Raw genomic sequence first — 24,638 nt, forward strand, 5'->3', positions numbered from 1 at the left:
AGTTAATTGTTGTCTTTCTTGTCAAGCAAACCAAACAATAGTTTGTTCTTCACGAAATAAAAAAAAAAAAAAAAAAAGAATTTATTAGTTTAAAATGTGTTGGGGAAAGGAAGCAGCCCCGCAAACAAAACTACAATTGTTTTAAGTTCAATTTTGGCAAAATATTGTTTTTTAAATTGTTGTTTGTAAATACCACTATGGTAATATGCAAATCTTTCTCCAATAAATATTAAGAATAATATTAAGAAAATGTATTTAAGTAAAAATAAAGAAAAATGTTTAGTGTCAGAACAATGGATAATTACAAGGTGAATTATGAAAATGTGCTACGTATGTTGGTAATGGATCGCTTCGCGTTTACACTGCAGCTTCACATGATGCAGTGAAAGAGGAGGCAGCGTGCTGCGTCACCCTGATTGGACGCGCGATCACCGGAAATAGCGTCACTAGCGGCCGCTTCACCTTTAATTTAAAACCGGAACAAACAAAGGCAGAAAGTGGAGCAGCTGTAAGGTGTTTTATCAGGATAGTTATTGGGTAAAAAACTCACAGGGAGTGCGGTGTGTGTCAAGCAGGAGTGCTGAAGGGACGGTGACGACCTGCTCATCTGTACCGCAGCTGGAAGCAGACATGAAGCTGAAGATAATTGCACAAAATTAGCAAAACAACCATATTTTGTTTATTTATTTTTATTAATTGAACTTTTATATTTAAAGGTTTTATTTTGAGTTTTAACCACTTTTAAGATTAAAATGAAGGACTTCCATTATCCCTGTCGAGAGAGGAGGAGAAACAGGGGGGCGGCTGGGCTGCTGTTACCTCTCCTCGGCTCGTGTCTTTGGGCTGCGGTGGTCGGATACAAGCCGGTGATCATTGTCCACGGCTTGTTCGACAGCTCAGGGGATTTTAAGAACTTACAGCAGTTCATTAATGAGGTGAGTGCAAATGAAAAGCAATATCAATTGCATTGTTTAAGGATTTCCTCAGCGCAGGAAGTTATTTAAAACACACGTAATGTAATATCCCAAGGGCCTTACAACTTATATCACCATGTGTTATTACCAAAACATGGATCTCAACTATGTAATATGCACTGCACTGCATTAGTCAGCTGATATCAGCATGATGGGAGCCTGTAAATAACCTTGTAGTGTGACACGAGTTTGTTTCTGGATTTTTCATGCGGATATACACTAATATAAAAAGGTATTCTTACAGGTGTGATCACAGAGGTATTGATGTGTTATTTTGGTTAAATACATGTTGTTGTTTTTTTTTTGTTTGTTTGTTTTTTATTGCATTGCTCTCAGTCATTTGCACTGGGAAAACAGATAATTTATAAAGAGCTATTATTGATGTAAATAAATGTAAATAAAGTGAAAAAATTTAACACTGTAAAGGCAGTGCTATGTGCCCAGTCCTGCTTGTCCTGTTAGGTTCTCCAGCTTCTTTACATACCTTTTAAATATTCACACTTTACTGAATATTTGGTATCGAAACAAAAAGGGAAGTTTTGGTAGGGTCCCAGGAGAGGTTGATGAGGTTAACCAAATGCAATATTAAAAGTTTTAGGTTGAAACCAGGCTTTCTGGAGGGAAACAAGCGAAACTTAAATCCAAGCCTTGGATTTTCTGCTTCAGTTAGTTTTGTAGCTGTTCATGCATAAATAAAGTTTAATCTTTTCCCGCTCTCTTTTGCAGTCTCATCCAGGGACAAATGTCACCATCATCGACCTGTTTGACAGAAGTGCAAGTTTGCAGCCCATGTGGAAACAGGTGGAGGGCTTCAAGGCAGCTATTTACCCAATAATGCAAAACGCAGCAGACGGGGTCCACTTTATCTGCTACTCTCAAGGTCAGTGAGTACTTTCCTGTAAATGAGATAATACAGACATAAATGTGGTATTTGCTTGAGATTATAAAGAAGTCTAGGTATGTGTCTAGCAGCAGTATCAGTTTCACATGTGGTCACACTGTTCACTGCAAATCGTAAATGTTTCTCTGGTAGAAAACTCAGCAGTTGTTTTATTTTACTGCAAAATAAATGTTTTATGATGTTTGAGATTCCTGCTTCAGTCAGTAGTTGGAAACTCCCTATAATCAGCTTTCAGTTGGCTTTTACTAACCATAAATGCAGAAACATGAACAAAGATTATAATTTCCTCACTCAACAGTTTCTAACAACTTGTTGTGGTGAACTTTAGAATTCAGATTATTTTCTTATCTTTATCATATTTTTTTTATAGAGTAAAGGTAAATCAGATTTATTTTAAACACATTTTTAGCAATAGAAAAAGGAAAAAAATAATAATCTGATAGATTTTGTCAGTCAGATACTGATTTTCAAGTAATTTTGACACAAAAATGCATCAAAACTATCTTTTTTCTGTTCCTTAATTACCCAAATCAGGGTTTTTTGGATGACACAAGACATTTAAAGCCATTGCTTATGAGTTATGCTGACAGGGACAAGCAGTTTTTAGAATTTCCTTTTATTTTACTGGCTGGTGATTTGAAAGTCAGTACCTTAACTAGCAATTAATGTTATTGAGTATCATAGCTTTACACTCTTATTAGAGCATTTATAAGTTGTTATTCATATGGTTAAAAGAAATCATCAAGCACCTTTGACCCTGCAGGTTACAAAATATTTAATGGGAAAGCTTGAAAACTAAACAAAATCTGTAAACATGTGCTTGTTGGTTTATTTTTAGGTGGGCTGGTTTGTAGGGGAATCCTCTCCACTCTGTCTGACCACAATGTCCACTCCTTTATCTCTCTGTCATCTCCTCAGGCTGGGCAGTATGGAGGTGGGTGTAACTGTGAAAGCTGACGCCAATATATTTATCATAGTAATGAAACAGATGCAAGTGAAATGAAGTATTTCAGGAAATGTAATTTGAAAATGCTTAAAGGAGATTCTTTGTAAGTTTGAGTAGATTTGTTTAGCTCTCCAGTTTCAACTGATCTCTTTGAGGTCATTGTTGCTGTTTGTTTTCAGCACCGACTAGAAATGAATAATCACTTTGCACATATATTTATCACGTAATGGTCTATTTTCTTCTCTCTGGCTTGTTGTTTATCTTGGATCTTCTCTGTCTCTTGATTCATCTCAGACACAGACTACTTGAAGTACCTCTTCCCTCAGTTTGTGAAGTCGAACCTCTACCACCTCTGTTACACTGCAGTCGGTCAGAGGATATCCATCTGCAACTACTGGAACGGTGAGACGCCATAAATAACGTCCTCTCAGAGGACTTTGTGAAGTCTGAAAATTCTGTTGCATCTGTTAACTTGAGAGTTGAAAATTACAAACATGTCGACTCTTATTGCAAAGAATTTTTATGCTTGTTTATTATTATTATTATGAAAAGTTTTTTGACTTTGCGGTTGCTTTTTAATCTGTCCTCTTCTGCAGACCCCCACCACAGAGACCTATACGTTAACAGCAGCGACTATTTGGCTTTGCTCAACAGCGAGAGGCCGAATCCAAATTCAACAGGTCAGCAAACTCATTCTGGGGAAAGCTCACCTGCAGCCTTAACAAACACAACTGCTGTATAAATGTTAATGACTCTTATAAAGAATTGACTAAACAGGCGGCTTATTTCACAAATGAAGAATTATCAGAAACAGTCACACAAGTTACAGAACAACCCATCAGGTGTTTGTGTAATGACTCAAAGCTTAAACCTGCAGAATGGAAGCAAAACTTTCTCAAAATCCAAAAGCTGGTGTTGATTGGAGGACCGGACGATGGAGTCATCACTCCCTGGCAGTCAAGGTGAGTCTGACCTCAGTTTATCTGAAGTGAATTCAGATTCATTTCCTTAATTAATTCCACTTTGTCACTGAAAGCTCAGATGTTAAATTAGATGATTGTGACTTAAAGACTGAGGAATTTAGTCAAATTGATTATAGTTTAGAACAATCCAGCTGTTGACATCTCAGTCAGCTGAAGGATCAGTCAGCTGTTATTTATCCATCTCGCTTCCAACAACATCCTTTTTTTAAGTCAGTTTTTAATGTGATTTCTTATTACAGTATAAAAAAAACTCAGTTCACACATTTCACGTGTTTTTCTAAGAAGTTTTTTCCTTCTGTGGATGATCTGATGACTCTCATGTGATGCTCACACATTTCATCCTTCTGTCTTGCTCATGGTTCACAGTCAGTTTGGATTTTATGACGACAACGAGACCGTTGTTGAGATGCAGCACCAAGATGTGAGTAGAAATCAAACACAAAATAGGCTGTTTAGTATTTGGTTTTTATGTATCCGTTATTATTTGCACTGTTGGAAATGTATAATTTCGTGAACAAAACTCTGATGCAGCTGCAGCCTCCAAACACAACTAAAACTTAAAGAATGATTATGAGCAAATACAGCCTAAACAATACTTTAAAATGAACACACATCATTATCATTCAATGCTCATTAAAAACTCCTGCAGTGGATCAATTAAGCACCAAGTTCTTTGTTTGTCTTCCCTTCCAGCTGTATCTAAGCGATGTTTTCGGCCTGAAGACTCTGGCGGCTCGTGGAGATCTGATCCTCTGCTCTGTTCCCGGTGTCCAACACGTCTGGTGGCACTCGAATGAGACCGTCTTCCACACATGCATGGAGAGGTGGCTGGTGTAGACAAAACAGAAACACAAAGACACACATCGAAATTCATGTTTTACAGTTTAGTAAGCTCTTACCTTCAAATATTTAGGAAACACTTCCAAAATCACTGCTTACCAAGTGATACCAGGATTTATTTTCCTTGTACTCTCTGTTGATGAGGTGTTTTGTAGATAAATGCTCCTTGTTTATACTCATCTTACGTTATTAACCTTTACCTTACACTTAAAAGTCTAGTTTTACATTTTTGGGAATGTATGTCTTTGCTCTCTTGCCAAGACTTAGGATGAGAACTTGGACATCTCCCTAAAGTCTGTACAATGAATATGAAGCTACAGCCAACACATAGCCAGCTTCATTCTGAGGGAGAAAAGTCCACCTACCAGCAGCTCTAAACAAACGCATCAACGCAAAAACTGAGTCTGCTGTATATTTTTAATTGTTGGGCTGTTTTTTGTTTGTTTTTTTTGCTGGAAACAGTTACATTTTGTAGACTTGTCAACTTTGCTATATTGTAAGACTACACAAGATGAGCTTAAAGGTGGTCTTAGCACATTTTTAACCTTTTGTCACAGTCAGGTTCAAAGCTTCCTTGTTTCCAGTCTTTATGTACCTTCAGACATTAGCATGGAATCCTGATTGGTTGTGATTGTCCCATAAATTTCACACTTTTCCTTCAAACATTTATTTTAAACTGATTGTCTCTGTAAATCAAATCCAACTCATCACTACCTCCCACAGCTTGTTTAAGGGTTTAGCCCCTTAACCCTCAGAAAAGGTTAACTAGTCCTATTATGTATTAAGGGATAATTGCTGCTGCAATGTTGGTATCTTAAAATAGCTTACACCCACTGTATAATAATGATTTGAAAGCATGAAAATCAGTTCTTTCAACCCATGCAGAGTGTGTTAGCTGTGATTTAGAACTGGCAGATGGGATTGAACATACAGTTTTGGGTCTTAAAGGGTTAACTGAAATGCAAGTCAGGCTATAAGATAACTCCAAACAGCGTCTTCAGGACTAGTAGGAGACAGATTAAAAATTAATGGTCTGATTGCAGCAGAATGAGAGAATGAGATCTCCTCACTCTGGAGCTGGAGTCAAGTAACACCAAGTTAGTAATATGAGAAGACCTGTTGTGTTTAATATATGTTTGTGATTAAGATGAAAAAGAGAACACAATTGTTATGTCACAAAAATGGGGGAAAAGGAAAATCTTTACCAAATGGAGACCATTGCTGCTATCGTTGTTCTAATAGACGGTTATGTTCGCTCCTCCCAGAATAATTTTGGCTGAGATATGTCAAAATAATGTGTTAATTTAAATTAATTAAATGCAGGAAAAAGAAAGTGTTAAACAATGACTGTGATTAATAGCACTGTGAAGTGCTCTTTGACTTCCTGAAGTGGTCTGAGCCATAGTGAATTTGTAAAACATGGAGGCACATGCCTTGTTTCTTAAATGGGACTTTTTTTTTTTTTTAAAGACCCATTTGTAAATGTGGACAGGGGCAGTGTTCTTTGCAAGTTCTTCAGTAAGGAAGTCAAAGTATTTCAGGCCTAAAATATCAGCTCAATGCAAAGCATTTGGAAGCCAATGTGAGCAGGTCTACCTGTACCCGACTCACTCAAAGTGTCCTAAAGGGACAGGAGGTGTAAAGGCTTATTTCAGACAGTGGAAACTGTGCAATTCTAAGACAATTATCTAAGACGGTTTGTATTTTCAATCACAGCATTGAAACTTGGCCCGTTTTGTTACATTGCAAGCAAGAGTGAGCGTTAGGAGCTCCAGCAGGGATCAGAAATAGGAAGTAAGAGACTCAGACCAGCTACAGAACAAATCTATTTATGTTCTAAAGCACAAATAACTCTGGCACAACTTTACCATAAAAACCTATTTTTGTCTGGAAAATTATTTGTTCTTTTTGTTCATTTCAAAGACTTTTGGAGGGCTGTAGTGGCCTTTGATTGTCAATGGGACAGAAAGGAAATGTGGTCAGAAAAAGTGGGATAATATTTTTTAAAAGCCCATTGGTTGGGATTCAAGCTTGGGTCTGCTGCAGCAAGGTCTTTGAACCTCAGTGAACCATAGCAATGGATTTTAAGTGAAAATTACTTGTGGAGGGTGGCTAAATGTGTGTGGAGCGTAAGGAGACTGCATTTTAGAAGGGCAGTGCCTTTGCAGAGAAATACACTACCACACACTTCAAGTGGAACACAAAATATAAGTAACTAAGCTGAACTGCTTCTGTATGAGTTCATTTGTTTTTTGTCTTTATAGGAATATCCTTAATCTGCCTTTAAAGATTTATGTTCTGAATCCCATTACTGTGATTACCCTGTGACATTAGAGCTGAAACTCAATATCTCTGAAATGTTACTTATTGATACTGACAGTGATACATAAGATTTATTTATTTGTGTCTGTCTGTCAAACATACCTACAAAAAAAAAAAAAAAACACATCACGACTGTGCCTGAGCGACTTTATGTCGACTTGTCTTCATAAATGACTTACTGCCCTGCTCATCTAAAGATGCAGCCATTTGTACATTTTTATCCCTCCATTTTCAACAAAGACAAGATCCATTTTTTTTAATCGTGTGCATCCCAAGTTTCATGTTTTTTAAGAGCATCATGCAGTGCTTTGGAGCTGTACTCCTTTGCTTTAGTAGATCAAGCCTTAACTTTCCCCAACATGCCTGAGTGTTTCATCTTCATTACCAAAGTGCTATGATCTGCTGCCTTTAGTGACGGTGCTAAAATGAATGATAGGAAGATAGGGAGGGGTGGCAACTAGTGCAGAACAAGTTCGGCAGTGCTATATCAGTGTTTACTGGTCCACCAAACTGTTGTGCGTGGCACTCTTTACCTCTCATCTCATTTAGATATCTCAGGCATTTTTAGCGACCTTCATGCTCCTTTAGAAAAGGGAATATTTTTTCTTAACTCTGTTTGCAGTTTGTTGACTATTTTTGCTGCCTGTTGTATATGTTTCTCAAAAAAATAGGAAAATGAAAATGTCTTCTGTGTAATGAAAGAAAAAAATATGAAGTGAATAAAGTACAGATTGCACACGATAATGAGAAGGGAACTTTAAAGGATTGGATTATTTTATTTTATTATAATTTTGCCCTTTGTTTTATATATACTTGTGCAAAGTAGCTGTTGTATAACTTACATATCTGCTTACATTATGAATTTAAGGGATGTCCTGCTCTGTTCAGTTTTCTTGTTCTGAAAAACATCAAATGTTGATAAGGAATGCTTTTCTTAGGACTGAAAATACTATTTTGACCATTTCTACAGTGTCCTGCAAAATGAAAGATGTAAAATATATGTTTCATCAATAAAAGACTATTTGGACATCAAGTTTTGTTTGTTTGATGAACATGGCTTTGTGTTTATCTTGTTGCTTTGGAGCACATAAAATACATTAGAAAATCAGACAAACATAAGCACATGATTATAAATCATGTGCTAATGGAAATCATGATTTAGTAATGAACAATATCCATGTAAAGAGAACAGAGCATTTTAGTCTTGTGTAGTTTCACTTTTTTTTTTGTAGAAAATCTTGTACTTGAATTTTTATCTGCATCTCCAGTATGTAATTTATTTGAGGACTCATTTTTGTTGTGAATGGTAAATCTTTGTTGCATTGGGTTGCTTTCCATAGGCATGCATTTACTTAAGTCATCAATACTTTCTTATTGATATTATTTTCCAGATAGAAGATATTCTGACTGAAACACCCCTCCAAATTAATCTAAGTTAACTGCATAACGAATCAAAACATGAATTGTGATTTGTTTAGCGCAGGGGTATCAAACTCCGGTCCTCGAGGGCCGGTAACCTGCAGGTTTTCATTTCATTTCATTGTTTCCCTGATTTAACACACCTGAATAAATACAAATGGATCCAACAGTTTCTTGTCAACTTCTTCACAATAACCCAATAATTTCAGTCAGGTGTGTTAGGTCAGGGAAACAATGAAAACCTGTAGGATACCGTCCCTCGAGGACCGACGTTTGACACCTGTGGTTTAGTGTGTCATTAATGTCATCCAATAACTCTTTGTTGTTTTCAGTGAAAATGGCAAACGCTTAGTTATGTGAATAAGGCTGTAAAATGTGTTTTAGAATGAGAGTTTAAATGTGAGTTATGGTTGATGCCTTCAGAAAAAATCACTGTTATGACTGAAGAAAAATTTAAAAGTTAAGGTGCTTATTCAAACTTATTCAGCCCATTTTTTCTTGTCGTCTATTGACAACATCAAGGGAGTCACTCAGAGCAAATTACTGCAGATAGAACAACATTTCCCATAGTCCTTTGCACCACCGGAAGAAATCAGCCAGCTCACCGGATATCTGAACGCGGCGCCCCAAGGAGGCCCTTTTCCGTCTCAGAGAAGTGTGGTACAGAACGGCCAATACAAGTGAGTTCAAAAATGTTCTTTTTACTTGTTTGATATACCATGAAAATAAGAAGAGGCTGATGGTTTAAAGCGTCACGATGCTTTTTGCTCGATAAATTTAATCAGAACACTTAAATGCTTTCGAACAGTGGTTTTATTCCATCTGAATGTTACCGTACGAGCACAACAGTGCATAGCATTAGCATGTAGCTAACCTGCTAGCACGTGTGGATGCGGCATGTTGATGAGCTGCCTTGATAGATGTCACGTCCAGCGTACATTTAAATTTAAAGTCTACTTTTTGGCTGCACGTTTAGTTTAAAAAACGACTACAGGGACTAGAAATGTCCAACCACGGCAGTTTGCAGACGTTAGTTGCCGTAGCTTAAGTTTGCCGATGTAACGTGAAACAGGCTTTTGGCACGGCCTTGCTCCCTAAGTGTGATTACCTTATGTTAAGTAAATTCGTGGCATCACTCAATCACTCAGATCTGCTCTAGTAAAAGTAGTATGTTGACTATGCGCATCAGGGAATATACAGCCATTTTTTTTTAAAAACTCCGCGTTTAACTGGAAAAGTCATATCGGCTTGAAAAGTAGCAGAAAAATATTAATCTGTTAAACTTAGGTATTTAAACAGTGTGATCGTGGGCTCGATTTAGTCCCCCCCTCTTTTTTTTAAAATTTTTTTTTAACTAATAATGAACGAAACTATCAAACTGTTGTCATTCACTTTAAACTTTTAACACCCTTCCTTGTTTCTTCAGTGACTGAGTGGGAGACTGCCCCAGCGGTGGCTGAAACCCCGGAGATCAAGCTCTTTGGAAAGTGGAGCACAGATGACGTCCAAATCAATGACATCTCTCTGCAGGTTTGCAGCATATCAAAACGGGTGTTGAGTTCTTGTCAATTTAAGCGAGGCTAGAGTCACGCCTGGACACTAATCTGTTGTCCTGGTGTGCTAGAGTGCTCGCAGAGGAAAATATCTCTGCTTATTCGTTGGCTGTTGTCTGATGTGACCCAGTCAATCACCAGCTCAGATACACCATCTTCCTAAATGACATTTTGAAAATGTTTAAGTATTGATGTTTTAAAAGTGCCATTCTTACATACAGGATTACATTGCCGTGAAAGAGAAGTACGCCAAGTACCTGCCACACTCTGGAGGACGTTATGCCGCTAAGCGTTTCAGGAAGGCCCAGTGCCCTATCGTAGAACGTCTGACCAACTCTATGATGATGCATGGCCGCAACAATGGCAAGAAACTGATGACTGTGCGCATCGTCAAGCACGCCTTTGAGATCATCCACCTGCTGACTGGAGAGGTACTATTTTATTATCTTTGTTGAAAAGGATTAAGACATGATACTGGTAGGTTGTGTTCACATTACCAGTCATGTTGTTGGTGTCTAACTCATTACAAATCAGATTTGACAGTTTGGGAATTACTGCAAGTTTCATGGTCTTACTTAAAAACAGACAACACTAGCACGGTGTTTGCTGTTTCGACTTTTCTGACTTGCACTGCTGACTTTGTGCTTCAGAAAACCAAGATCAGCCAATGTGTAAAAAGTTTAGAGCTGCATAGAATATGATGTGAGCATCCTCATTTATGTCAGATAATTTGTTATACATAATGAAGTGATGCCAATCTAATCTGATAATCAGGTTTGACTTCTGATCATTTTTGTAAAAAAAAAAAAAAATCATTTTCTCATTTTAAGTCTTTATGCTTACACTAACTAGACCCAGCTACATGTATACCGGTAAAGTGAAATATGGCCCTTTCCCACTACTACCCTCTTAGTCCAGCCCGACACCACCCCTCCCACTTTGTAGGTGTTCCATCACAATTATCATAGGGTGAGTAGATATTTTTTAGCAGCTACTCCATCAGGGTTATAAAGGTGTGGAGCCGGGCCAAAAATTTAATCAAGATAGCAGGCTACTATTGGCCAGAATTTGACGTTGTTACGACGACTCCATCTTTAAAACTCCGAAGCCACAACTGTGGATAACAACGTTCCGAAAACGATCACCATGGTCCAACACGGAGGTGAAGAGTCTGTTGTGCTTGTTGGCCAATGAAAAAAATCCAGAGTGAGCTGGACGGTGGAACTCGTAATAAAGTTTTCCAGCAATTTGTGGAGTTAATGGTGGCTCACGTTGTCGTTCCATGTGTCGCAAACGAATGACTTCACAATACTTATTAGCCACCTTGCTAAGACAACCCCACCCACACTGAATGCAGCCTCAATTTCAATCTATTGTAATAGGAACAATTGAAATCAGGGTGGTGTGGTGTGTTGGCTGAAATTAAGGTAGAGCTAAGTGGGTTCTAGTGGGAAAGGGCCAAACCTGAACTTGTTGGCTGAACAGATTGGGTAAACCCTGTGTGAGAGGGTTCACTTGTTGAAAATTAAATTGCTCTGAACTTGTGTTGCTATAAATTCAGAAATGTTCATATTCCAACTTTTTCCCTAGAACCCCCTCCAGGTGTTGGTCAACGCCATCATCAACAGTGGACCCCGTGAAGACTCCACCCGTATCGGTCGTGCTGGTACCGTCAGGAGGCAAGCTGTGGATGTTTCACCCCTCCGCAGAGTCAACCAGGTAACACCAGAACATTTTATCTTACTTCACTGATCCTGGGTCCGTGTAAATGCTTTGGTTCAGTCATAAACTGGTTAACTGACTGCTGATCAAATGTTGCTGTGCTCATCTTGAGGCTAAAAATTGATTTCGTGCCAAGCGAGGCTAGAGTCACGCCTGGATATTGCCCGTTGTCTTGGTGTGCTAGAGTGCTCGCAGAGGAACTGTCTTTGCTTATTCATTGGCTGTAGTCTGTTGTGGCCCAGTCAATCACCAACTCAGATACATTACATCCTGACCTGTGTTTAAACTGCTAAAGCTAATTTGTTAGTGTGACACACTCCTTAATGTTTGTTTTTTGTCTTATAGGCCATCTGGCTGCTTTGCACTGGAGCAAGAGAAGCCGCTTTCAGGAACATCAAGACCATTGCTGAGTGCCTGGCTGATGAGCTGATCAATGCAGCCAAGGTAACACTTTCTGTACATAACCAGAAGGGATTATTGCACCAATCCCATGTTGATTTAATCCCAGAGTTTAAAACAGTTGACATTGAGAGGTTTTGGTCTGTTATGGCTAAGGTGTATTAAAACTCATTTTTCCCATTTCTTCAGGGTTCATCTAACTCTTACGCCATCAAGAAGAAAGACGAGTTGGAGAGAGTTGCCAAGTCCAACCGTTAAGCATGTTCACTTTCTAGCAAAACAAATAAAACCTGACGAAATTATTGCTGACTTGTTTTTAATGTACATAAACATGTTCTAACACATGAATAAAAAGTGGCCTCAGAACTGCAGAAGTTTTATTCTGATATTAAACAGGCAAAAGTAAGGTGTATGGGAGCCCCTGAAGTTCTTTCAAAAGCCAAATTCTTATTTCCTCTACTTCTACGTAGTTGTACGTACATTCAGCATCTAGATATCCTGTAACTACAAAAGCTAGATACTATACACAAATGTGGATAGCACAGGGTATACACAGGTCTGAATTAATTCAAAAAAGGTTACTGCAATAAACAGCACAGAGTCATTGAGCATATTAGCAAGTCCATTTTTTCTACTTTGAGGGTCCAGTTTTGAGCAATACTCCTAGGGTATATTACTACTACCAGGTTGTCATGTATTTATGCAAAAAAGTTATTTTAATGGGTAAAACCTGCAGAAATTAACTAGTTCTGTTCCATTTCTTTACATCGGTGGTCAGAGAAACTGGAATAAGAGTTGTGACACATTTTCTCAGCAGGGGGAGCAACTGCCACAATATTGGTGCATCATTCAGTTTCATACAACTGCATTGTGTGTATGTTTGGTTTCTTTTATCAATCCACAGCTTTACTAGGTAGCAAGTGATTTACAGGCCACCAGATAAATGCATGTCATATGAGGGTGTTTTCAGAAATATGTGTGCTTTCTGTTGATGAGAAGGCAGAGCGAGGACAGAGAAGCTCCCAGTTTGGAGGCCTCGCTGCAGGCTGTCGGCAGGAGGGTGTAGTCTGGCAGCTTCTGGAAGGCCTGCAGAGAGTTAAGAGGAAACAATTTACTCATCACTGGAACAAGACGCATACTTTAAGAGCTAAAAGGAGGGAGGGGAAGGGAAAAACTGCTCTAATTGTTTTGAAATCAGAACTACAGTTATTTAAATGAGTCATGGCTTTCACTGGCTAAGTTATCCAAATCAGACAATTGGGATTAACCTTCATTTGGATTAAAAAAAAAAAAAAAAATGATGTTCAACATTTTGTTGTGCAGGACAGAAAAATAACATCCCAGCTCAGAATATTACATCTTTTAAAATGAACTAAATTAGATTTTTACAGCATCAGCACAGATTTTACAGGTTTGCATTATTCCTAACACTAGTACTGTAATATCAGAAAATAATGCTGACACTGCCCAATCCCATGTATAGTCTTTCACGTCACTATAATGGAACAAAAGACTTTCCAGAAAACCTCTGTCTTCCTCCTACTTGCAGTTTTCAACAGTGAACGCCCATGCTTCATGTTTTGGTAAAGAGAAACCCCTCTGGCAGCAGACCGGAATATATAAAGGGAAGTTTTTTGTGTGGCAGAGTCAGCATTAAGATTCATACATCAGCAAAATAAAGAGAAGGTACTTTTTGAGCAAATATTAAGTAAATCACAAGAACAACTTGCTGTCCTGCGCAAGTCTTTTTTAAAATGAACTATTAAACAAGAACTGATGCCATCGGGCATCTTTTCTGTCATAACCCAAGCTGTTTGCTCCTACTAAAGTGTCCTGATTGAAGTATTGTGATGTCTTCTGTCGCCCTTTTAAGACAGAATAATTGTCTTTTCAGTTTAACATATTTTTGAATAAAAATGAGTGACTTAGCGTGCATTAATGGAGTAAATAAAATGGTTTAAACGTCTTAGAACTAATAGTAATGTCTGTGTTGGCACCTACGTTAGCAGGTTTAAGCGCTCATGAAGAATTAAAATGGAATCGGACCCATTATCCAAATTATCATAGAGATCACAAAAACGTTTCCACTGCCACACCACCATAACAGGACAATTCAAAGTGCTTTACATAAAACAAAGGCATTGCAGATATTTAGAAATAGTAAAAGGCATCAACACAAAATCCCAATAAAATAATAAATTACATTAAAATTATTAAAAGCAAGATAAGTTAAAAAAAAAGTTAACATGCAGATTTCATGAGAAAAAATTTTTTGAACCTGGATTTAAAACCGCATTTGGTGAAAGTTTAATCTCCACTGGCAGTTTGTTCCACTTGTTTGCAGCATAACAGCTAAATGCTGCTTCTCCATGTTTAGTCTGGACTCTGGTCTGGACTAGTTGACCAGAGTCTTTGGATCTAAGAGCTCTGCTAGGTTTATATTCTCTGAACATATCACAGATGTATTCTGGGCCTAAACCATCCTGGGATTTGTAAATAAGCAGAAGGGTTTTAAATCTATTCTGTGACTGACTGGAAGCCAGTGTAAAGATTCAAAACTGGTGTGATGTGTTCAGATCTCTTAGTCCTGGTTAAAACTCTAGCAGCAGCGTTTTGGATGAGCTGCAGATGTTTAATGTTCTTTTTAGGAAGTCCTGTTAAAAGACCATTACAGTAATCCAGCCTGAGATCGGACTTAAAGCTTGACTTAAGGCTTGAAAAGCCATTGTGCTCTATCACAGCAGAACTGTTGGAATTGGGAGTCTCTTGGAGCTTTAACATAAAAAAAAAAATTATGAAATAAAAAGTTTGTGAAATTTGTCTTTAAATTTATATAAAAGAATAATAATAAAAAAAGGGGAAAAAATGACTAAATGTTAACTTGGTAAACTGACGTCTTGCCCACATAAACATGGACGTTAGAGAAAAATCAAAAACTAAACAGAAGTTATTAATGAAAGTCATGTGTATACACACCAATACTATGTTGGACCACCTTCACTTTTTAGGCAGCATAAAACTACGGAGGCATTTTCTTTCAACAAGCTTGTGCAGTTAGAGCATTACATGTCTATACAGAGTAGCTACAGAATAGCTTATTGTTTAATTTCAAGACCTTGTATTGATGACAGGAGAGTTGTACTGCTGTGTAAAGTCCCTTTAAGCACGCCCCAACGATTCTCAATAGGGTTTAAATCTCGATTCTGGAAGCTGATGAGTGAAAATGTCTCTTGCTGCTTGAACCATTAACTAAATTAACACAATGAATCCTGGCATTGTCATCTTGCCTGTGTCATCAGGAAAAGGGGAAAAAATGTATTCATGGAAAAACCTGGTCCATACATTTAAGAAGTCAGTGAACCTCATTTTTTCCTGCATATGGTGTTGCTGAACTTAAAACCGACTCACTGAAGCTATTCCAGATTCTAATGATGAACCGTGGACATCCAGCAGTTTGTGTTCTTTCTTGGATGTGGCTTTAAAACAAAAAACAACAGTATATCTAAACTTTGTGCCGTTCCTGCTTTGTTCTTATTGCTGAGGCGTATGGGAAGAGATGAGCCTTTCAACCATTCAAAGGATTACAGCGAGAAGCTCCACCTTTTAGGGTCAGATGGGTAAGAAAGAAAGACCCCCCAAAAAAGAAGATATTCAGGCACTCTTGCCAGTTTACCGGTAGAAAATGGGGAAAAAAAAAGGAATACAGTTTCATCCCAAGACCAACCCCTTAGTGCAGGGCTTTAATCGTTGAGTCATTGTGCAGAACTCCATGGGCTGTTGGATCCACTTAATTTGAGTCAGATGTGTTGGAGCAGGGACACATTGGCCACGGTTACAGAATGTTTTTTAAAATTCGGAATTATTCAGAATGAAATAATTCAGAATTAAAGTATTCTTCAAGTTTACATGGAAATAGTAATTCTGAATTGAGGTTTATACGGAAAACACGTTTAATCGCCTTAATTCAATTCTGCTTAAGGTCTGGGGGTTGGGAAGAGTCCTGATTGAACAGGAGGCTGACGTGATGTATTTACATCTACTGGAAGAAAAACTCCAGTTCCTGCTTCTTTTCAGCTACATCATGGAAGTACAAATAAGAACCATTTTTACTTTGATTTTGGTTATAGTTTTGAAGAAGCAGCAGCTCGACACTAGCACTCTACTTCACTTTCATCAGCTGAAGAGGAGAAGGGAGATGGAGTACAGTACATGGGTCATCGCGACAGGACAAAGGAACAGGCATGCACAGGACAACCGGAATTAATTTATTATTAGTTATTATTAGTTATTCAATTCAAACTTAAAAATCAGAATAAACCAGCTACTTACTTTGGATTTAAGTTTAATTCGGAATGGTCTTTCATTTGGAATTAGGTGTTTAAAATCTCATTTTAAATCTCTTTAAAAAGGGGGATTTATTTTTTATTCTGAAGGAGAATTAAAACTCATGTAAACGTGACCATTGAAAACCTGCAGCACTGCAGCCCTCGTGGGACTGAACTGAATAGACCTGCCTTGGTGGAAACAGAGCTTTTGAAGGCATTTGTTTGCAGTAGTGACAAAGTGCAAATATATTTTTTTTTTAAAAAATCTAAAAATACCCATGTTTGTCTGGAAAAAAAAGCCTCACTGCTTCTTTAAATCTGCACTGAAAAACCAACTCCTGTGTTGTACTCACAGAGACGCTGTCAGGACATTCCTCTGCAGGCCTGTGTAGCAGGAAGTCTCGTTTAGACGGTCCTTTAATGTAGATGCAGTTTGCTGCAGATTCTTCTGGAACAGTGAGAACTTCATAGTGGTGATCAGTCAGCTGCTCCATCATCTAAAAACAGACACACCCAGCATTGCACACAGGCTTAGAGGGAACACTAATGTCATTAATATGACGTCAAGAGATGTGCAATGAGTGCAGTTCATGCAAGGACAGAGGGTGAGACATAATAGATACCATCATTACTGGGAGCAGAGCCCAACTATCTGATCTTATTAAAGCATTATCATTTTCAATAATAACAGAAAACGCAGGCAAATTAGAAGCATGCACAGATAAACAGTGTGGTACAATTTGTAAAGCTGTTAAATACCCACAGATGTAGATCGAAGTAGCCAGAAAAGGGGCTGCTATATGTAGCTTATTTTTATGCTCATGGTCATCTTTAAATGATTGCCATATGGGTAAATATTCTCAGAAAGCTGCAAGGAAATTTCCAAATATGTTTTGGTCTGACTAAATTATAACATATAGCAAAATGCACTTTATAGCAACACAAAACTGCACCTGGTTGGTATAAACCAGATCTAATATACTGTGCAATATTTACACTGAAGGAAACCACACAAGCACAAACACGCTTACCCGAAGCGTCTTCTTGGCCCCATCACTGTTGCCAATGATAATTGTGTCCGGACCCCCCATGGAGCAGATATTTTTCAGTCGGGCTCCACCACAGACAGGGACGGTGGACACAGCAAAGTCCTGAACAGATGGAAATGGAAACAAAAAAGTTCCCAAATGCAGTTTTTTTTTGGACATATTAGAAAGACCTTGTGTGAGTTATGACTAATGTTGGCTTTTAAACTGTCCCAGTAAGCTACATGCACTGAATATCCAAACTTTTTTTTTTTTTTTAACTGTGATCTGTTAAAATGTTCTCATGACTCCCAATTTACTTGGAAAGACAAGATACATGAAGCTGGAAAGTACTGTAAATGCAAACATTTTTGTAAATAAAAACTGAAAACTTAGTTCAGTTTCTCTGAAAAACAAATACAAAGATGTCAGACAAAAACTGTCTACTGGTCTAATTTCATCCTCTGCCCTGACCACATAAACCTTACCCTCCCACCCACACATACACAATGCAAAATCATTCACAAACACATTCAACATGAGGGAATGCAAAGTATGTATATGTGTGTGTGTGTGTGTGTGTATTTGTGTGTGTGCAAAATGCACTTAAGACAAGTGAGGGAATCAATACTAATGGGTGGGGTCTGGTCTGGTCGAGTTGAGCATGCTGCGTTGTCTTCATTATTTGGAAAATAGAATGACCTCATCCATCACTGTTTACAGACAAGAAATTCCCAAAATGCAATATAGCAAATGGCCACCTGCACACTTTGGCAGATGGGTCCCTTTATCAAAGATAATCTTGGCACCATGACAACCTCTGCTGCACTGACTAACTCACTCCATAATACAAAGGGTGCCTGTATACAATACAGAAATTTCTGCTGTAGTTGTGACTGCCTGATTTTGAAAACAAAGTAATAAAAAGAATATTCTTTCTGGATGACAAACATAAGCCACTCAGCTGTAATGAAAATAGAAAATACTTTCATATACATTCAAACACAAAACATTAGGAGCACTGTCAGTCCCATCTTATATGGTGCTAGCTCAACATTTGCATGATGCTGTGTAAAGTTTTAGAAGATGAAGAGGTTGTTTCACAAGTAAAAAGCAACTGTAGGCTGAAGGATCCGGAAAGGAAGGTGGTTCTACTGACAGGGTAACCTGGCAACTTGCATCAAAGTGTATTATCCCCCTGTTACATACAAATACAAGCATGAATGAGAAACTGTGTTACTCTCACCCTGAAAGTGTCTGCCAGCACCTCTGCCCCTCTGCGGTTGGTGTGGGAGGAAATGCCGACAAAGAACTCCCTCCCAGTGAAGAGAACATCGCTGCCCTCCAGTGTGGCCCCTCCAGAGTCTCCATGCTCACCATCCATCTCCACCACAGTCAGGTTGAGCTCTGACATTACCCTTCTCACTGCATCCACCTGAGAGGCGATGACATGAACAGAAAATGTAGATATAATTGACTTAAACAGACATTAGACCTTAAGGGTTGAGTGGGGAGGGAATTATTAATTCATTAAGTTTTTCTATACCGTTTAGTCCAATTCAGGGTCACAGGGAAGCTGGAAACTATCCCAACAATTAGCAGGCGAGAGGTAAGGTACATCCTGGACAGGTTGCCAGTCCATCGCAGGACCAACACACAGAGACAAACAACCATTCACACTCGCCATGCAGTTTTACATAAGTGTAGACTTATATGACAATAAGGCCTACTTCTGTTATCTTGAAATAAGCAATTTACACATGAACTCTTTGGAACCCTTCTATCCACCATGTACAGTGGCCTAGTATGGACAAACACCTGACTGTAATCAGCAACTTCAACATTAGATGTCACTAACTGCTACAGTTGCTTCTTTAAAAAAAAGTCAAACAATAATGCAACTTAAATGCTTCAAAACTGACGTTGAAGCATTTTGAAATATGAATAAACTGTCTTGAAACAGCTGTGCTTTCCCCCTCCCCCTCAGCTGGCAGAGTTTTAAGTCAGAGGCGAAATTACCAAGAGGTAAACAAAACAATATGGACATGTAAGCAATGACCTTTCCAATATGATCTATTTTCTTGATTGTTTTAATGTTAGTGATTTGTCTATAGTTACAATCGGATTATACACTGTTTTCTGACAAACTAAGTACCTTTAATAGTATTAACTTAATTACACAAAAAGTGCAAGTCAAATATGTGGGCATACACACACTCATTTTCCAAACTCTTGACTTTCTCTTTGTCATTTGAACGGTCTTAAAATTTCACTATTAGCTTCTTCATAATTTTTTGCAATTTTCAGGCTAAACGCAACATTTAATGTACTATCAAAGGATTATGGAAGAAAAATAAAGTTATAAAGCCATTTTCTACTCTGTTGCATTACCTCACTGCGTCTCTGCTGTTTGAAGGGCCTGGTGATGAGTGCTGTGTCTCCTTGGATGACTGCCACATCCTCTATCCTCCAGCTCTCTGGCAGCTCAGGGTCAGAGGGGATTTCAATCAGCTGCAAACCAACCTTCTGCCTCAACGCTCCTGTCAGACAGCCGAACTGACGTTGAGCTTTGGCCAGGTCTACAGAGACCTCTCCGTTCTCATGGCCATCTTTCACAGTTTTCCCAAAGGTCTCTGGGATGCCCCTTACCACAGCGTGGGTGAAACGGCCATAAGGGCACATGTTTGCCATGTTTTTTTTAAAAGTAATTTTGCCAATACTGTTGCTCCACCAAAATGTTATGTTTGCTCTGCCAAGACACAGGCAAGACACAATAAAAATGTGTGTGGTCTTGTAAAAACACAAACTGAAAAGGCTCTAAACAAAACTAAGGGTGTGACTTGAGAAATCCAGGAGGGCAATGGGGAGCATCTTCATCCCTCTTCAGTGATAAAGGCGCTCCAATATCTATTCTTCCATCACCACCAATCCAAGCCTGAAGATGAAGGAAGAGGTAACATAAAAACCAAGGTCAGGACACACAAAAATTCCAAAATATCAGTTTAGGCTTCCAGCATCTGCATCTGGAGGGGGTTTGTGTTTATGTCTGAAATCTGGAGCTTAAGTAACATGCCGTAAATAGTTTTACTTTTGGATTTGCTTATTGTTTAGTTTGGAATAACACAGAAGGCCAGCTGAGATAACATGCAGAGATAGGACATCAGACAAAGTAGCATTGTTCAGAGTTAGATTGTTCAATAACCCTGAAATATGCTGCAGTCTTTCAGATTTGGGCAATGGGGCAGCTTTGAGACAATTGTCCTTTTATCTTCCCTGTAACCTACAGCAGTCGCCCACTGAGAAGCTGCAGAGGGGGACATGGTTTCCCTCCACACAGGATGTTTCCCTCAGAACTTATGCAACAAGTGCTGGGCTTTGATATGCACATAAGTTTGATATAGCTGCACATGAAGCATATAATGAATAGCATTGTGAGTTATGCTAAAGTTAGTACAGTCGAAATGGAAATATTTCTACTACATTCGAAGTCACTACTATCTTTAAAATCAACAGCAGTGTTACTAAAATTCTTTTTTGTCATTTTAAGCTGCTTTTGTTTGAGTTTATCCAGCTGCAGTAATCAGGATAAACCCCAGCCAAACGTGCGCCGCCCAGCAGCTCAACGGTCTTCCCAAATATTTGATTATGATGATGTTCCAAAGCTTCCAAACGAGTATCACCAGAAACTATCACCAACACGCCAAACAAACTAATAGAAATAAGAATTATACTCCTAGGTTATGCCTACCTGGTTTAAGTTGCGTATATTTGCCTTCAGACCTGTTTTCCGGTGTTTAATTTAATATCCAGACCAGCTTGGTTCCCGTTACTCTCGCTCCTCTTTGATTTCTGCGAGCAAATTAGTCAAGATGGCGATTGTTATATATATCTATTTCCGGTTACGTATTTCAAAATAATCCAAAAGCAGTTATTTGACTAGGGATGTGGCACGTTACACTACATGATTGCGTCACATCTAATTTGGTTCAAGTAGCTGCTTTATGTGGAAACTTATTTAACATGAACGGGATATGGAAAAATGTATTGTTAAAAAAACAATATTAAAAATAGTCTAAATTTACAACCTCTATGCTTTAATTAATCAAAGCCTTCTCAACAAACTTCCGGTTTCTTCATGTATGCATGTTGAATTTGACGCATCCCCCCCATCCCATCCCCCCACACGTCCTGCCCTGATTCAATAAGCGTTGATTTAGGTGTCATGGCCTTTGTTTTAATAATACACTCGCATGTATTCACTTTCACAGGCGTTTTCACTTTTTTTTAAACTGATAACTAAAACTTGAATAGAATTACTGGTCATTATATTTTAAGTAGTTTAGCTCAACAACACTATTAATTCATCAGACAAATGAATAAATAAGTTCACATTAGCTTGGTTGCAAATATATCAGTAACATTCCTCTCCAAAGTTGAAAATCAAACACAAAATTTAGCTTAGAAAAAGGCTAAGCATGAATAAATAACTGAATGAGCTAAACAGACAAAGACCCAGGGGTCAAAAAAAAAAAAAAGTTTATAGTCCAAAATTATGTGAATAAATCTTAAAAAAAAAAAACCTACAGAGATACACATAAACAATAACAAGGGACACAATGGCCTAAAAAAAATATAAAGGTACAAGTAGGTAAACTATGACCAAAGTTTCAGACAAAATTTTCAAAGTAAATGCCAGTGACGAAAGAAAAATTAAAATATAATTAATAATGACAAAATGATCAATGAAAAGGGATACGGCGACTGTAGTGCTATTAACATGAGCCACAAGACAAAAATGTGATTTAAAGGAAACATCAAGCAATTATAAACTTATAAAAAGGTTGATATACAGAACTACGGCCGCATAATTCTGCAAACCAAAATAAAGCCCAAACCTGTTGTGAATGGATGACCAGAAGTGTGTAGAAAAAAAAAAAAAAAAACATTAAGAATATAAGTCAACAATTTAAAGGTGCAAAATGGCTGCAAAGAGACATAGAATCTATTTAAAAATGCTTGCACACGTGGTGTGGTGGTAAGCACCATTGCCTCAAAACTAGAAGATTTCTGGTATGAATCTTTGGCTGGGGCCTCTGTCCAGAGTCTGAAGTTTCTCCCCAAGTACTCCATCTTCCAAAAGCATACATGTTAATTGGTGTCTCTAAATTTCTCTTTGGTGTGAGCGTATATGGTTGTTTCTCTCTCTGTGTGGTTCCTGCAATGAACTGGCAGCCTGTCCAGGGTATACCCTGCCTTTCAGTAGCACCTCAGACAGCTGTAACCCTTCATTCGAGCAAATGGGTATAGACAATGGATGCACAATAAGTAAAATGAGGGAGAAATTGTGCTTCCAAAAAGCACAAGACAGTAAAAACCCCAAGTTAACCAATTGATAAAGAAAACAGAGGGAAAACGGTCAAAAAATTAGAAAGAATGACTATAAATTGATAAAAAAAAAATGATCACAAATTGACATAAACTGATACAACACTTTTTACAGATACAAAGTTGGAAAGAAAACAATTAAAATAATTTCTGGCTGTTTCATGTTAGTTTCAGTACTGATGCTTTGCTGGTTATATTAGTATCAAATGTTTGCACAAGTTTGGCCTCCTCTCAGAAAATCTCTACTTGAGCAAAGCTTGAAACCCTTCTTTGTTGAAAGACACAGGCAGACAGGTTTTTCATGGATTAAGGACTTTAACACCCCCACCTGTAATCCAAATTAACTGATTCCATTGAGACACCAACAAACATGTCCATGCCTTATAGATTGTAAGTGTACACTGTCTGCAATAAAGCAAGTCATTAAAGATTAAGGGATGTGCCCTCATGTACAAAACCATCTTTGTTTTTGTGTGTGTGACATTGCAAAAAAGATAATCTGGCTTTTCTTGAAAAGTGGGTCAAACGAAGCAGGGATAAATAGATAAACAGGTTGTCTCATCTGATCCCAGAGAGGTCATGAATATTGTTAAATGCTTCAATATGATTAATCTCACATATATGTTTCCACTGATATTTGAATATTTTGATGTAAACATGCTCCATCTTGTGTTGTCAAAATAAAACTGCACAACACTCCCTTCTAGTGATTTGACTAAGTTCCTTCAGCTTTAAGAGTCAGATGCTAGTGTTGAATAAAGACAAAGCAGATCTATGATGTGGAAAAGAGACTCAGACAGAAATTGTGAGGTGGATGTAACAGCAGAGGGATATGTGGAGGGATGGAGGATGGGAGGCAAAGGGCACAGACAGGATTAAAGAACACCATCTGCCCACTGAGATCCTGCAGCCAGCACACAAAACATCCCAACTGAACACAGCATCTGTCAACGAACACAATCTATCGGAATTCAAATAATCAAAAAGACATTTGTATGCTTAAGTTGGAGTAAATGATGTATTTAGTCTGATTGTAGTCCTAGCAATCAAATAAAAGAAAACAGAGGAGAACAGAATTTAGCTGTAAGTTTTGGTGTATATTTCCATGTGATTAGATTAAACCCTGTTTCATAAGCTTATGCTTATGAAACTAAAAACAGGCAGTACTACTATTAACTGCTGTCTCATGATTTCTTAAAGTCAGGAAGTTGTTTACTATTTTATAGCATTCTCTCGTCATTTAACAACTGTCTGTAGATCTCTGGGGAGTGAGGAAACCAGTTGCTGGAGTTTTAGGAGAGGAATGTCGTCCCATTCTTGTCTCCTCTTTCGGGATTGTTTTCTCATACGACTTTTTTTTGTTTCTTTGTTTTGTATGATAAAGCTTTAACCTGCTTTTGCGGATTGTATGGCAAACTGTGTTCACAGACTGTGATTTGTGGATGTGTTCCCGAGCCAAAGAAGTGATTCTGTTTTTTTTTTAAAGCCAACACTGTTTTTAATGCAGCGTCACCCCAGGCCCAAAGACCACAAGTATCAAGTTTTGTGCTTCAGCCTGGTCCCTAAAGACTCTTCCTGAATCTCTGATTTTGATTATATTACACATTGTAAATGGTGGGATCTTCAAAGTCTTTGCAGATGAACATTTTTCTGAAACTGCTGCACAAATTTTAGACAGTTTGTTGCAAATTGATGAACCTCTACATTTTTAGGAGACTCTGTCTCCCTGAAATGTTCCTTAATACCATTCATGTTACTGACCTGATGTCAGTTAACCTTATTAGTTGTCATATGCTCCTCCAGTACCTTTCAGCCATTTATTTGTCCTGTTCCAACTTTTTAAA

The 24,638-nt window shown here is 38.1% G+C and overlaps 3 protein-coding genes and 2 non-coding genes across 6 annotated transcripts; 4 read left to right on the forward strand and 1 right to left on the reverse strand.

Annotated features, from left to right (window-relative positions):
* Positions 1 to 137: 137 nt before the first annotated feature.
* On the forward strand, positions 138 to 7,993 carry ppt2b (palmitoyl-protein thioesterase 2b). The gene is made up of 8 exons (XM_042012471.1): positions 138 to 935; positions 1,701 to 1,854; positions 2,714 to 2,809; positions 3,116 to 3,223; positions 3,418 to 3,501; positions 3,699 to 3,783; positions 4,171 to 4,225; positions 4,498 to 7,993. The coding sequence occupies exons 1-8, from the start codon at positions 753 to 755 to the stop codon at positions 4,639 to 4,641; spliced, it is 909 nt and encodes a 302-aa protein (XP_041868405.1). The 5' UTR covers positions 138 to 752; the 3' UTR covers positions 4,642 to 7,993.
* A 964-nt stretch (positions 7,994 to 8,957) lies between these two features.
* Positions 8,958 to 12,361, forward strand: rps5 (ribosomal protein S5). Its single transcript, XM_042012474.1, has 6 exons — positions 8,958 to 9,065; positions 9,812 to 9,915; positions 10,160 to 10,369; positions 11,529 to 11,657; positions 12,006 to 12,104; positions 12,249 to 12,361. Coding segments are annotated over exons 1-6 (612 nt in total). The 5' UTR covers positions 8,958 to 9,064; the 3' UTR covers positions 12,318 to 12,361.
* Positions 9,959 to 10,092, forward strand: LOC121628396. Its single transcript, XR_006008168.1, has one exon. It is a non-coding gene; the product is annotated as a small nucleolar RNA SNORA3/SNORA45 family (small nucleolar RNA).
* Positions 11,795 to 11,926, forward strand: LOC121628395. The gene has a single exon (XR_006008167.1). It is a non-coding gene; the product is annotated as a small nucleolar RNA SNORA3/SNORA45 family (small nucleolar RNA).
* Positions 12,362 to 12,756: 395 nt separating the features above from the next.
* On the reverse strand, positions 12,757 to 21,282 carry ddah2 (dimethylarginine dimethylaminohydrolase 2). 2 transcript variants are annotated; one of them, XR_006013516.1, is made up of 7 exons: positions 21,158 to 21,282; positions 19,801 to 20,344; positions 18,656 to 18,844; positions 17,416 to 17,535; positions 16,738 to 16,881; positions 12,938 to 13,145; positions 12,757 to 12,906 (listed from the first exon to the last, which is right to left on the reverse strand). XR_006013516.1 is itself a non-coding variant. In XM_042012472.1 (6 exons), the coding sequence occupies exons 2-6, from the start codon at positions 20,098 to 20,100 to the stop codon at positions 13,026 to 13,028; spliced, it is 873 nt and encodes a 290-aa protein (XP_041868406.1). In that variant the 5' UTR covers positions 20,101 to 20,344; positions 21,158 to 21,282; the 3' UTR covers positions 12,757 to 13,025. The 2 variants fall into 2 exon arrangements, 1 of the variants encoding a protein (XP_041868406.1); XM_042012472.1 differs by having other exon boundaries at positions 12,757 to 13,145.
* Positions 21,283 to 24,638: the final 3,356 nt, after the last annotated feature.

This window comes from Melanotaenia boesemani, chromosome 17 (assembly GCF_017639745.1).
Source record: "Melanotaenia boesemani isolate fMelBoe1 chromosome 17, fMelBoe1.pri, whole genome shotgun sequence".
In the NCBI taxonomy this organism is placed as follows: domain Eukaryota; kingdom Metazoa; phylum Chordata; class Actinopteri; order Atheriniformes; family Melanotaeniidae; genus Melanotaenia; species Melanotaenia boesemani.

Coding starts and splice junctions, on each gene's coding strand:
- ppt2b (XM_042012471.1), top strand. CDS start 753: ATGAAGGACTTCCATTATCCCTGTCGAGAGAGGAGGAGAAACAGGGGG. Junction 2,810..3,115: donor TCAGGCTGGGCAGTATGGAG/GTGGGTGTAACT, acceptor GATTCATCTCAG/ACACAGACTACTTGAAGTAC. Junction 3,784..4,170: donor ATCACTCCCTGGCAGTCAAG/GTGAGTCTGACC, acceptor CATGGTTCACAG/TCAGTTTGGATTTTATGACG.
- rps5 (XM_042012474.1), top strand. Junction 9,916..10,159: donor TCAATGACATCTCTCTGCAG/GTTTGCAGCATA, acceptor TCTTACATACAG/GATTACATTGCCGTGAAAGA. Junction 12,105..12,248: donor AGCTGATCAATGCAGCCAAG/GTAACACTTTCT, acceptor CCATTTCTTCAG/GGTTCATCTAACTCTTACGC.
- ddah2 (XM_042012472.1), bottom strand. CDS start 20,100: ATGGCAAACATGTGCCCTTATGGCCGTTTCACCCACGCTGTGGTAAGG. Junction 16,882..17,415: donor GGGCCAAGAAGACGCTTCGG/GTAAGCGTGTTT, acceptor GTCTGTTTTTAG/ATGATGGAGCAGCTGACTGA. Junction 13,146..16,737: donor AATGTCCTGACAGCGTCTCT/GTGAGTACAACA, acceptor AACTCTCTGCAG/GCCTTCCAGAAGCTGCCAGA.